The 12,705-nt window shown below is 44.8% G+C and overlaps 1 protein-coding gene across 4 annotated transcripts in view; it reads left to right on the plus strand.

Annotated features, from left to right (window-relative positions):
• PCIF1 (phosphorylated CTD interacting factor 1) overlaps positions 1 to 12,705 on the plus strand; it is a 138,953-nt gene that overhangs the window by 28,602 nt on the left and 97,646 nt on the right. For all 4 annotated transcript variants that reach the window (XM_073559352.1, XM_073559349.1, XM_073559350.1 and 1 more), the window contains exon 6: positions 7,487 to 7,662. In XM_073559352.1, coding sequence (XP_073415453.1) covers positions 7,487 to 7,662 — 176 coding nt within the window. The remainder of the gene's footprint in view (positions 1 to 7,486; positions 7,663 to 12,705) is intronic.

The following is a 12,705-nucleotide window of genomic DNA, read 5'->3' on the forward strand; positions in this document are numbered from 1 at the left end:
CAGTATATACAATCACAAGCTATAAACAGGATAACCAAAAGAAAAGTACTAAATCTGTGTCATAAAATTGGCTCAGAGCTTAACGGAGGAAACATTCCTTAGAGCAAAAGGCACAGAACCACAGAGTACTGTGTCTTCCAGAACTGACTGACAAATGACAAAATCATATACAATTTTTTTTTTTTTACTAGATCAAGGTTACGCCCACAGATCTCCCCTTGGTGAGCTCATATGGGGGGGCTGGTCATAGGATGTGATAGGTTTTTATAAGATTGTGAGGTTCCCAACTTTCAGGATATCTTCATCCTTCGATGTCCCAGGCTTGAGATATTGTTGTCATGTTTCCTATTAACCCCTTAGCGACCGCCGATACGCCTTTTAACGTCGGTATTTAACTGTACTAAAACCACAGCACCGCTAATTCACGGCGCTGTGTAGAAAGTGAATAGCGCCCCCCAGTGTCAGATTTTCTCCGGGGTCTCGGCTGCCGGGGGAAGCCGAGACCCCAGAGAACATGAATCGGTCGGTTTTTACCGACCCCGCTTTTGCGATCACCGCTATTAACCCTATAACGGCGACCGCAAAAAAAACCAAAACGCGATTTTACATTTAATTTCTCTTTCCTCTGATGTGATCGCACATCAGAGGAGAGAGAAAGCGGGTCCCCGATCCCCCCCCCCGGTACCTCTCCGTGGTCCTCTGTCCCCTCCCGGTGGTCCTGCGTCCCGCCGACGTCCTCCGGTGGGCGCCGCCATCTTGGATCCGGGGAAAATGGCGGGCACATGCGCAGTGCGCCCGCCGTGAATCTGCCGGCTCCGGCTGGCAGATTCCATTCATTCATTTTAATCACGATGATAAACTATCATCGTGATCAAAATAAACAAAATAGTACATAATCCCCCCGTTTATCACCCCTTCAGGGTGGTTTCACATTAGCGCTTTTTAAGCGCACGCACGGCCGGGGGTAGCTCCGCCCCCGAGCCGGCTCTCTGCCCGGCGTGCCCGCCCCTTGCTTGTAGCGCCGCCTCCTAGCGCACAGCGGCGCCTGCGATCGGCGCACCCTATCTTTAGCATAGGGTGCGCAGATCGTGCGCAGGCCGTGCGCTAGTTGCGCTTTGACCTGCGCTGCGCACTTTTGACGGTGCGCCGTGCGCGCCAAAATACGAAAAGTTTGATTTTGGCGCGCACGGCGCACCGTCAAACGTGCGCAGCGCAGGTCAACGCAACTAGCGCACGGCCTGCGCACGATCTGCGCACCCTATGCTAAAGATAGGGTGCGCCGATCGCAGGCGCCGCTGTGCGCTAGGAGGCGGCGCTACAAGCAAGGGGCGGGCACGCCGGGCAGAGAGCCGGCTCGGGGGCGGAGCTACCCCCGGCCGTGCGTGCGCTTAAAAAGCGCTAATGTGAAACCACCCTTAGTTAGGCCAACATAATGAAATAAAATATTTTTTTTTTCAGTTTTCCATTAGGGTTGGGCTAGGGTTAGGGCTCGGGTTAGAATTAGGGTTAGGGCGAATTAGGATTAGGGTTGGGATTAAGGTTAGGGTTGGGATTAGGGTTAGGGGTGTGTTGGGGTTAGGGTTGGAGCAAAAATTGAGGGTTTTCCACTATTTACCAACTTTGGGGGTCTAAAAATTGGGTCTGAAAAATCACTTTTGTGGAAATAAAAAAGACTTTATTTTCACAGCTCTGCGTTTATAAACTTCTGTGAAGCGCTTGGGGGTTCAAAGTGCTCACCACACATCTAGATAAGTTCCTTAGGAAGTCTAATTTCCAAAATGGGGTCACTTGTGGGGGGTTTCCACTGTTTAGGCCCATCAGGGGCTCTGCAAACGCAACATGATGCCCGCAAACCATTCCATCAAAGTCTGCATTCCAAAATGGCACTCCTTCCCTTCCGACCTCTCCCATGCACCCAAACAGTGGTTCCCCCCCCCATATATGGGGTATCGGCGTACTCAGGACAAATGTGGGGGTATGATTTCTCCTGTTACCCTTGTAAAAATAAAAATTTGGGGGCGAAAAGATCATTTTTGTGGAAAAAAAATGGATTTTTTATTTTCACGGCTCTACGTTATAAACTTCTGTGAAGCAGTTGAAGGTTCAAAGTGCTCCCCACACATCTAGATAAGTTCCTTAATGGGTCTAGTTTCCAAAATGGGGTCACTTGTTGGAGGTTTCCACTGTTAACTTTAGGCACATTAAGGGCTCGCCGAACGCAACATGGCATCCGATCTCAATTCCAGCCAATTCTGCGTTGAAAAAGTCAAACGGCGTTCCATCCCTTGCAAGCTCTGCCGTGTGCTGAAAAAGTGGTTTACCCCCACATATGGGGTATCGGCGTATTCAGAAGAATTTGTACAACAAATTTTGTGGTTGATTTTCTCTTTTAACACTTGTGAAAATAAAAAAAATTGGTTCTGAAGTAAATTTTTTGCAAAAAAAAGTTAAATCTTAATTATTTCCTTCCTCATTGCTTTAGTTCCTGTGAAGCACTTAAAGGGTTAATAAACTTCTTGAATGTGGTTTTGAGCACCTTGAGGGGTCTAGTTTTTAGAATGGTGTCACTTTTGGGTATTTTCTGTCATGTACAAAAAATGGTTTTGTAAATTTAGTTGTAAAAATGAGAAATCGCTGGTCAACTTTTAACCCTTATAACTTCCTAACAAAAAAAATTTTGCTTCCAAAATTGTGGTGATGTAAAGTAGACATGTGGGAAATGTTATTAAGAAATTTTTGTGACACATCTCTCTGATTTAAGGGCATAAAAATTTAAAGTTTTAAAATTGCAAAATTTTCGCCATATTTCCATTTTTTTCATAAATAAACACAAGACTTATCGAAGAAATTTTACCACTAACATGAAGTACAACATGTCACGAAGAAACAGTCTCAGAATCAGCGGGATCCATTAAAGCGTTCCAGAGTTATAACCTCATAAACTGACAGTGGTCAGAATTGTAAAAATTGGCCTGGTCTTTAAGCTGCAAACTGGCTCTGTCGCTAAGGGGTTAAAATGTTACCTTTCTATAGAGATAAAACATGGCATGAATAGCATCATCCATCTGACCTGGTATTAAGTCTGAGGTGTTCGGCTGGCCTTATGGTGATGTGAATGAATGTGTTATGTTCTGTATTTCGTCACAATGCCAAAAATAAATCTCCCATAAATATCATATTGATGCAAACCCTAATATTCATCACTGATCACTGACTCCAGAGTGTTTGAGATAATTCCTTTGAACACAGGATGCTCTTGCCTTGGAAATTGGACTTCTCTGCCTCTGAATATGCGAATTCTAGACTTGATGTCTAGGATTTCTCACTTCCCCAGTTATAATTGATCCCATATGTTCAATGTGAGGGTGATCTGTCCCCTCTCCAGAGATGTATTTAAGGATTTTACAATTTTTCTTTACAACATTTCCCAGTTCTCCTGGAATCCAAAACACTTTCTCCTAGACCAGGGGTGGGCAATTATTTTTCCCAAGGGGCCACATGAGAAACTGGCACTGCTGTGGAGGGCCGAACCAATCGGCTGAACTTAAAGGGGCAGTCCGACACCAAAGGTGAATTTCATATTAAATGTACATCTATTCAGCGTAATAATCTAATATTGTTTTCTGATATACTTCAATGAAACATTCCCTAAAATGCACTCTACATTCTGACTTCCTGTCTTTTTTTTTTTTTTTCCTCTAAGCATCCCATGACATTTTGTTTGAGATTCACCAGTGCATGCTGGGATACTCGAATTAGCCGTCATCAGGGGGCAGAAGCTGTGGTCACTGCTGCAGCCTCTGCCCCCTCTCTGAAATGAGGCGCCATCAGTGATGTCTGTTTTGGAGGCTCGGCTAGTCCTGCTCACCTGATAATGTGTCGTACGTAAATTCTGACGCATACTCAGTATGAGCTCCCTGTGCTAGATTCCTTTGAATGCACAGTGACAGTGCACTCCCTTGCTGGCTCTAAGGAGAAGTGATGACCCGGCAGGGACCAGTCCAGTCTCTGAAACAGATGACTCTTTACATGGTGGAGAAAGCACCTGTGGCAGCGACCGCAGCCTCTGCCCCGTAAAAAAAAAAAAAAAAAAAAAAAAACCCCAAGCAAACAGGAAGTTAGAGTAGAGAGGGAATGGTAGAATTTTTTTAACTGAAATATATTAGAAAAGTGATTAGATTATTGAATTAAATTTAGTATGAAACTCACCTTTGGTTTCGGATCACCTTTAATTCTGCATAATATTGATTTCATCACTTTATCAAAAGCAGTTGCTTATGTGATGAAGTTTACATGAGTGTATAAAAAAATCATGATTTTCATCCAGAAAAAGACAATTTTTCATTTGTATTGTCATCTGTATGGCATCCATTTTTACACATCAGAAGTGAATAAAATTTAAAAGAAGAAATACAGTGTCCTGTGTTAGTAATGGAAATGTATTCGTAAAAATCGGGTGCTATACGGATGATTCATATGGCATCCAATTTTTTTATTTTTGCACACCCATAGACTTCAACAGGTGGAACATTGGAAAAAAGTTTTCTCCCACCTCTACTCCACATGCAGAGATCCACATCACATATGGGCAGGTGCTGACAGGCAGGGGGTGATAAATCCTTACTGCAGTCTATGGAGTGGAGTGATAAGCCTCAGATCACAGGGGGGGAGCACTATGGGGGACTTAACTCTTACCTGTCCTTTACAAGTTTGCAGGACATACAACAGTACAAGCTGGGAGCAAAGAGGGAGGTAAGGGTTAACTCACAGAGGTGAGGAGGCAGCAGAGTTCATGGTGGGGGCAGTAGAGTTGTTTGGGGAGCATACAGAATATCCCATCTGCAGCCTTCATGTGGTGGAGGTGAGGGGGCACTTCACTGCTGGACCCCATATTTAGTGGAATACTCAGCCCCATTGTTTTATCTCCTATCAGCTGCCAGGAAGATCCAGGGAGATGCAGTGGCTACTAATTAGCTGCTCTCCCTGAACATATTCTGCAGTCCCACAATTTTCATTTTACACTGTGAAAGGCGGCCAGGCAGGTGCTGTGACCTATACAGCACAGCAGACACAATGCTGCCTCCCATGTGGTTTCTGGGCTCCTCTTAAGCCCCCTTTACACACTGCGATATCGCTAGCAATATCGCTGTAAAGTCACCGATTTTGTGACGTTGCAGCGATATTGCTAGCGATATCTCTGCATGTGATACTTACCTCCGACCGGCTCCCCCGCTGGTTATCGCTGATCGCGCGAGAAGCTCCTGGACCATTCCTCGTCGGCCACTTCCTGCGGCGCTTCCTGTGGAGAGACGAGCGACGCGTGGAGCCGGGCGGGAGGACGCAGGATCGCCTCGTCTGACAGGTAAGTAGCGATCCCCGTCCCCAGCGATGTCGCTGGTGAGATCTGCCTGTGTGGCAGCTCACTAGCGACCATGTAGCGATTCAACAGCGATCCTGACCGCGTCATATCACTGGTCGGGATCGCTGGTGCATCGCTAGGTGTAACGGTACCCTTAGACGCTACTTGCCCATTATCTATCTGCAGCAGATGAGTGTTGTAGTCACTGATTTCCTCCTCCTGTCCTGACCCTCCTGTGGCTCCTGCACAGGATTCACCATCTCTGGATGCCAGAAACTGAGCAGCCCCGCATCCACCAATGAGAAGACGGGGGCGGGGCTACAATCACTTTTGAGAAAGATCAGACTCATAAATCAGTCTCTATCCACCCTTTGAGAGTGTCAGCAGGCCACACAGAAATACTCGGGGCCGGATGTGGCCCGTGGGCCGCAGTTTGCTCAGGCCTGTCCTAGATCAATTCCTGAGCTATTTATTCACCTCTTAATCTCCCACTGCCTCGCTGGCTTGGTATGTGGTACAATCAGTATTTCAGAGAATACCTTAGTGGTCCATGGTTTAAGGTAACAAACTAAATCACAGAAATCATTTTCAAGGACTTGCTACCTACTTCTAAATTTGTCATTTGTGCCAATGTGCACCATGACCGCCAATTAGTTTGTGAAGAAAGCTGAACTAATGAGAGAAAGTGGCCAATCCCTTTAAAGGGTCTAGACCAAGATTTGAGGTTACAACTTCCTCATCACTGGGGATTCGACCACTGTGACCCCAACTGTTGTTGGAAATGGGGAACTCAAAAGATCTTTCGCTATAGAATAGTGGTTGTTGTACGCACCTCTGCTCCATTCTTTCTCAGTGGGAGTGTTTGAGATATATCTCTGGCAGACTCTAAAGCCCCCATCACACACAGCGAGATCGCTGCTGAGTCACAAGTTTTGTTACGCAACATCGATCTCACCAGCAATATCGCTGTGTGTGACAGGTATCAGCGACCGCCCCCCCGCCGGGTATCACTGATCGTTCTGGAAAGCCCTGGATATTTTTTTGATCGTTGGTCTCCCGCTGGCCAGCACGCATCGCTGCCTGTGGCAGGCGGGAGACCAGCGAGCTGGTATCCAAGGTAAACCGCGGGTTTCTAAGTGCCGAGCGGCGCTTAGAAACCCACTGTGTACGTTAGATACCAGCATGCTGGTGCAGGGAGCTGGTATCCAAGGTAAACAGCAGGTTTCTAAGCGCCGCGCTGCGCTTAGAAACCCGCTGTTTACCTTGGATACCAGCTCCCTGCACCAGCACGCTGGTATCTACGGTACACAGTGGGTAACTAAGCGACGTGCGCGCTTGTTACCCGCGTTGTCGCTGGTCCTCATCGCTGGTGAGATCTGCCTGTTTGGCAGCTCACCAGCGATCATGTAGCGACACACCAGCGATCCTGACAAGGTCATATCGTTGTCAGGATCGCTGGTGCGTCGCTATGTGTGACGGGGGCCTAAGAATGAATGCAAGATAAGAATTTGTGGTGTATTTTTGAGACAAATAATCTTCTATAATTTCTGCAAAGAACCTAGTGTTAAGGTACTGTCACACTAAGCGATATCGCTAGCAATATCGCTATAACTTGTGACGTTATAGCGATAGTGCTAGCAATATCGCTATGTCTGATACCTACTACCCGCTGGTTATCGCTGATCGCGTGAGAATGTCCTGGACTGTTTCTCGTCGTCAGCTTCCTGCGGCGCTTCCTGTGGAGAGATGAGCGACGAGCGTGGAGCCGGGCGGGAGGACGCAGGATCGCCTAGTGTGACAGGTAAGTAGCGACCCCAGCGATGTCGCTGGTAAGATCTGCCTGTGTGGCAGCTCACTAGCGACCACTTAGCGATGTACCAGCGATCCTGACCGCGTCATATCGCTGGTCGGGATCGCTGGTACATCGCTAAGTGTGATAGTACCTTTAGTCTCTCAATTATTTGGTTACATTTTTGACTTGCAGACAGTTCAGAGATTGGGTTTAGCAATTTTTGGTTTCAACTGCATATGGGAAGATGCTGAGGCTCCTACTGCAGCCAGGTGTTTTGGAGGAAATTAAGAAACAGAAATAATATATTTTACTATAATTTTTTTTCATTGTTTTAGTGTTTATTGGGATTTGGACATACAGAGTAATGTATTGGTGAATCCACCTCCACCTTCACACCTTCTACCACCCCCGTGTCAATCTCTACCTCCACATCCTGAAGTGGAGCTTCTGCGGTCACAACTGGTCCTTAAGCTACGCCAGCATTATCGGGAGCTGTGTCAGCAGAGAGAAGGTATGTATAATGGAGAAACTGCACCCTTATCTGTTTATGTAATTACGGACATGTGTTCTTTGTGTTTGACATTTTTTGTTACCAATTAGACTCCCTTTTTTTCAAAAATGATTGTCCTCATGCTGATGCGTTTAATTGTCGAACATGTACAGCTGCAGGGTAAGCTTTGGCCGAGAAGCGCTGAAAGCAGTGCAGTGGTTTGTCTGTAATACAGCTTCCTTTGGAGGCTTGCTTATCTTCTAGCAAATGTAATTTTCTGTCACCATAAGGAACAACAACAATGCCTTTTACAGTCAGGAGCAGCATGCTGACGTTTTACCCTCTGTGCATGGATTGTTATGCTAATTTCCCAAGATGTTACTTTTAGAAATATTACCCTGTTCAGAGAAGTTGGCAAAAAAGTCCTGTGCTCACAAAGCTGTAAATTAAAAGTGCATTTAGACGATCATGTATTTGTGAGCAAGCGTTTTTTAGAAAGCTTGTTTTCCAATTATAGTTTGTATAAGCATGCCAGCTATCTCCTGTTGAATGTGTAATCCACTTATCAGGTGATTCAATCATTCATGCCTGCATTAATTTCATCATTTCAGGAGCATATCATCCTGTGTGCTGTGAATAAAGGCCCCGTCTCACTAAGCAATCTCGGTAGCGAGATCGCTGCTGAGTCACAACTTTTGTGACGTAACAGCGATCTCACCAGCGAGATCGCTGTGTGTGACAGCGATCAGCGAGCGGCCCCCCTGCCGGTATCGCTGATCGCTGGAAGAAACCTCTGGACATTTCTTTGGTCGCTGGTCTCCCGCTGGCCAGCACGCATCGCTGTGTGTGACAGCGGGAGACCAGCGATCAGGTGTAAAAAAAATAATAAAAAAAAATAAAAAATATAGTTATTCTCACCTTCCGATGTCCCGTTCAGCCATCCTGCCTCTCTCCATGCTCCGGTCCCAGTGATCCTTTGCATGAATGACCGCGAGACCGTGACATCTCGCGGTCATACGTGCAAAGGATCACTGGGACCGGAGCGTGGAGAGAGGCGGGATGGCTAAACGGGACGTCGGAAGGTGAGAATAATATATTTTTTATTTTGATACTATTTTCTACAGCGATAGCTAGCGATGCCGGGCGCTCGGCATCGCTGTGCTGATCGCTGGTGAAGCTGTCTGTGTGACAGCTCACCAGCGATCACATAGCGACTTACCAGCGATCCTGACACCTTCATATCGGTGTCGGGATCGCTGGTGAGTCGCTTAGTGTGACGGGGCCTTAAGGGTTCTCTCACAACTGCGCATAAAATCGACGGGTGCAATTTGAGAAAAAAAAATCACATTGCACTCACACTAATGTTATTCAGTGAGGCAGTATTCATCGGGAACAGGGGTAAGAAAAAAATGCAGCATTCTACATATGGCCATGTAAAATGGCTTAGACTCACTAATGCAAGTCAATGGATGCGAGAAAAAAATTGCACGGCACACGGACCATGCTCATACTGTTCAATTTTTATGCACACATTTAATAGGAAACCCAATATTTCATAATAGATAGATAGATGTCAGTGAGATATATAATCAGTGCTTTGAGTGCGTATTTTTGTGTACTTGTATTTAGCTAATAAATAAATGAAGAAAATAGCGTGGGGTGCCCGTTATTGTTTACTAGCCAGCTGAGGGAAAGCAGACACCTTGGGGGCTGGTGTTGTTATTCTGTGTAGAGGGCAATAATTATGGATCTTCCCAATCCATTAATGTCAGCTCACAGCTGTCTGCTTAACCTTTAAGCTATATGATGTGCACTTGGAGTATTTGCCTGCAAAAATTTCTGCAAGGTTTCTGTATCTCTTGGCAGGAAAAACGCTGCATCAAAACCACATATTTTTTTGGTGCGGTTTTGTGTAAGGTTTTTGCATGCATTTTTTTTATAGCAATGAAGACTTTTTTGAGCTTAGTAAAGATATTTTTTAAAAAAGTTTTGTGATGTAATTTCTAGGTTCAACACCACCTTTTTCATGCTGATGCAGAGGCATCAGGGTAATTGGATTAGGGCTTGGTGTCAGCAGCTGTCATTGACACCAAGCCCTAGGCTTAGTAAAGAAAAGGTGTCATCCCGACACCCTCATTAATAAGACAATAAGTAAACACATACACAAACAAACACCCACATTGTCACCAACCTATGCGTTAACAGAGCGAATGTACATAGGCTGTAACCAAACAGCAACTGTTAATTTTAAAGAAAAAAAACAAATGAAGAAAAAATAGTGTGGGCTCCCGTGTAATTTTCATAACCAGCAGTGAGGACAGTATTCTGGGAAGGAGCCAATAGCTATAAAGGTTCACAGGGTATTAATATCAGCTCACAGCTGTTTGCTTAGCCTTTACTGGCTAGTTTACAGGGGGACCCCAGAAAACAATTGACATAGGGTCCCCCTATAAAATCTACCCAGCAATGGCTAAGCAGACAGTTGTTGGCTGATATTAATAGCTTAGGAAGGGGCCATGGATATTGGCCCTCTCCCAGACTAAAAACATCAAAACTGATGTGACTGTTCTCAAGGACAGCCAGTGATACACTGCGGGAGAGATTACCTCCTGTCAGTGTATCACCTGAGCTGCCGTGAGAAAGTTCCCACACAGCGGTGCCATAAGTGAAAGCATCGGAGCTGATCAGCTGATGGGACTCCAGTGAACTCTCTCACGACAGCTCAGTGATACACTGCAGAAGCGATTACCTCCTGTCAGTGTATTGCCTGTGGCCGGATAGAGCAGTAGTCTCCCGATGGGAGCAGTAGGTTCATCAGCCCATACTTAAAAGTTATGTAAAATGTGACATTTATTGTATGGCTTGAACTAACTTTTTTTTCCTCTTCCATTTTTTTTTTAATTTTTGTGAATTGTGTAGTCAGGCAAACATGGAAATCATAATTATGTAAGCACTAGCTCTGCTTATGTGCTATCAGATGTAGGATATGGCTAGATAAAGCTAGAAAATTTCATTTCAGGGTAATCAAATCAGTGAATGTTTGAGTTTTTATGATTAGCACAAGCCCCAATGTACGACATAGGCCTGTTTCACACATCAGTTTTTGTGTTCAGTCAAAATCTGCTAAAATGGCGGATAGCGGATCCGTTCCTGAAGTGACCATAACGTTTGTCACCGGACGAGAGAGAGAGATTTTTTTCTAGCCGCCAGAACAGAGTTTAGGGTTAAATTTCCGGCTGAGTGAAGTCTTTCAGCCATGCGCAGTGAGAAGTGCGGATGCTGCCGCCCGAAAAAACGTTACATGCTCCGTTCGGGCATGTCGGCGGACATCAAAATTTTGGCGGATCCGCAAAAAAAAGGATCCAACGGATGGCCATCCGTCAACTCAATGGGAAAAAAAATGGCGGATCCGGTTTTTTTGCAAAACGGCGGATTTTGACTGATGGACAAAAACTGATGTGTGAAACAGGCCATAAATGTATGACATTATGTAGAAGTGTATGTTGTTTGAGTTCCTAAAGTTAACTCCTAAAGTTCATAGACAGAAAACCATGCCACTAGTAAATCTGCTGGCTTCCTTTCATGTCACTTGCTTTCTCTTCCCTTTACTTCACATGTCTTGTGTAAGATGAATCTGCAATAAGTTTTGCCATTGACGTTATTGCTCCCTCATAACAAGATGTATTATAAGTTGAGCATTATAAGATAAGCCTCTTTCACACATCTGTTTTTTGCCATCAGTCACAATCCGTCATTTTGTAAAAAAAAAAATGGATCCAGTAACTGTGGCTGCTGGATCCGTTTTTTTTTCTCATAGACTTGTATTAGTGACAGATTGCGACGGATGGCCTCATGTTTCATCCGTCGTTCGACGGATCCATCGGAAATTCTGTGTCTGTTGGCTGGATACAACGGACACAGAATTTCTGTTGAAATGGTCGAAAAGTCGGATAGTGATGGATCCAGCGCCATACGTTGTTGGCTATAATGGAAGCCTATGGGCGTAGGATCCGTCGCTGTCCGTCAAAAGACAGGTCCGTCGCCGGATTCCGTTTTTTAAAACTGAGCATGCCCGGAATTATTTGTATTCCTTTAATTTAACCCCGAAAGCCATTCTGGCACATAAAAATATCTTTCTCCCTTTAAGTTCCTACGACTGCTGCGACCGACCTGTCAAAAAAACGGATCCAGTGCATCAGTTTTTTAGAATCTACACAGGATCCGTTTTTTGCATACTATGACGGATTGCGACTGATTCTAAAAAAAAACTGATGTGTGAAAGAGGCCTTATGGGGCCATAATGAACTGTATGGAGCATTATATGGGGCTCCTAATTTAAATATGGATATTCAAAAACTTTTAACCTACTGATGTCTCAATTAATTTTACTTTTATTGGTATCTATTTTTGTTTTTGATATGTACCAGTAGCTGCTGCATTTTCCACCCTAGGCTTATACGCGAGTCAATAAGTTTTCCCAGTTTTTTATGGCAAAATTAGGGGGGTCGGCTTATACTCAAGTATATACGGTAGCTGGAAATTCGGAATAACAAAAGAACCATGTTCCTAAATTCGGGATACAGTCCAAAATATACATTTAGAGAATGAAGGACATTGGGAGCTTAAATCCCTGAAATACAACATATGGACGTGACATCAAGTAGATTCAAAGTCTGGTTTTTGCAAAAAAAATTACGTACCGTAATAGTTTTATTAAAAATTATACGAACAAGAAAAATCATAAATGTACAAATAACCATCTACAAAAAGTCGTGACTACAAAAACAGATCAGCAATGATAAGCACAGAGGGTCTTCTGTAGACCCAAGCTATCATGGCAACCCAGTGGCGTTCCGCGATCATGTAACAAGGGTGGGGTCTGTGACACGCTTCTGGTTATCGTGTATTAAATGCCACTGTCACTGACAGCGACATTTAACACGTTAACAGCCGCTTGTGGATCGTGATTCCATTCGCCCGCTGTTAGAGGCACATGACAGCTGATCAAATCAGCTGGCATGTGCAGGGTAAGATGCGGGCTCAGCGACGAAGCCTTCATCAAAA

This window comes from Dendrobates tinctorius, unplaced genomic scaffold (genome assembly GCF_039654945.1).
Source record: "Dendrobates tinctorius isolate UK_male_01 unplaced genomic scaffold, ASM3965494v1 ptg000270l, whole genome shotgun sequence".
In the NCBI taxonomy this organism is placed as follows: Eukaryota; Metazoa; Chordata; class Amphibia; order Anura; family Dendrobatidae; genus Dendrobates; species Dendrobates tinctorius.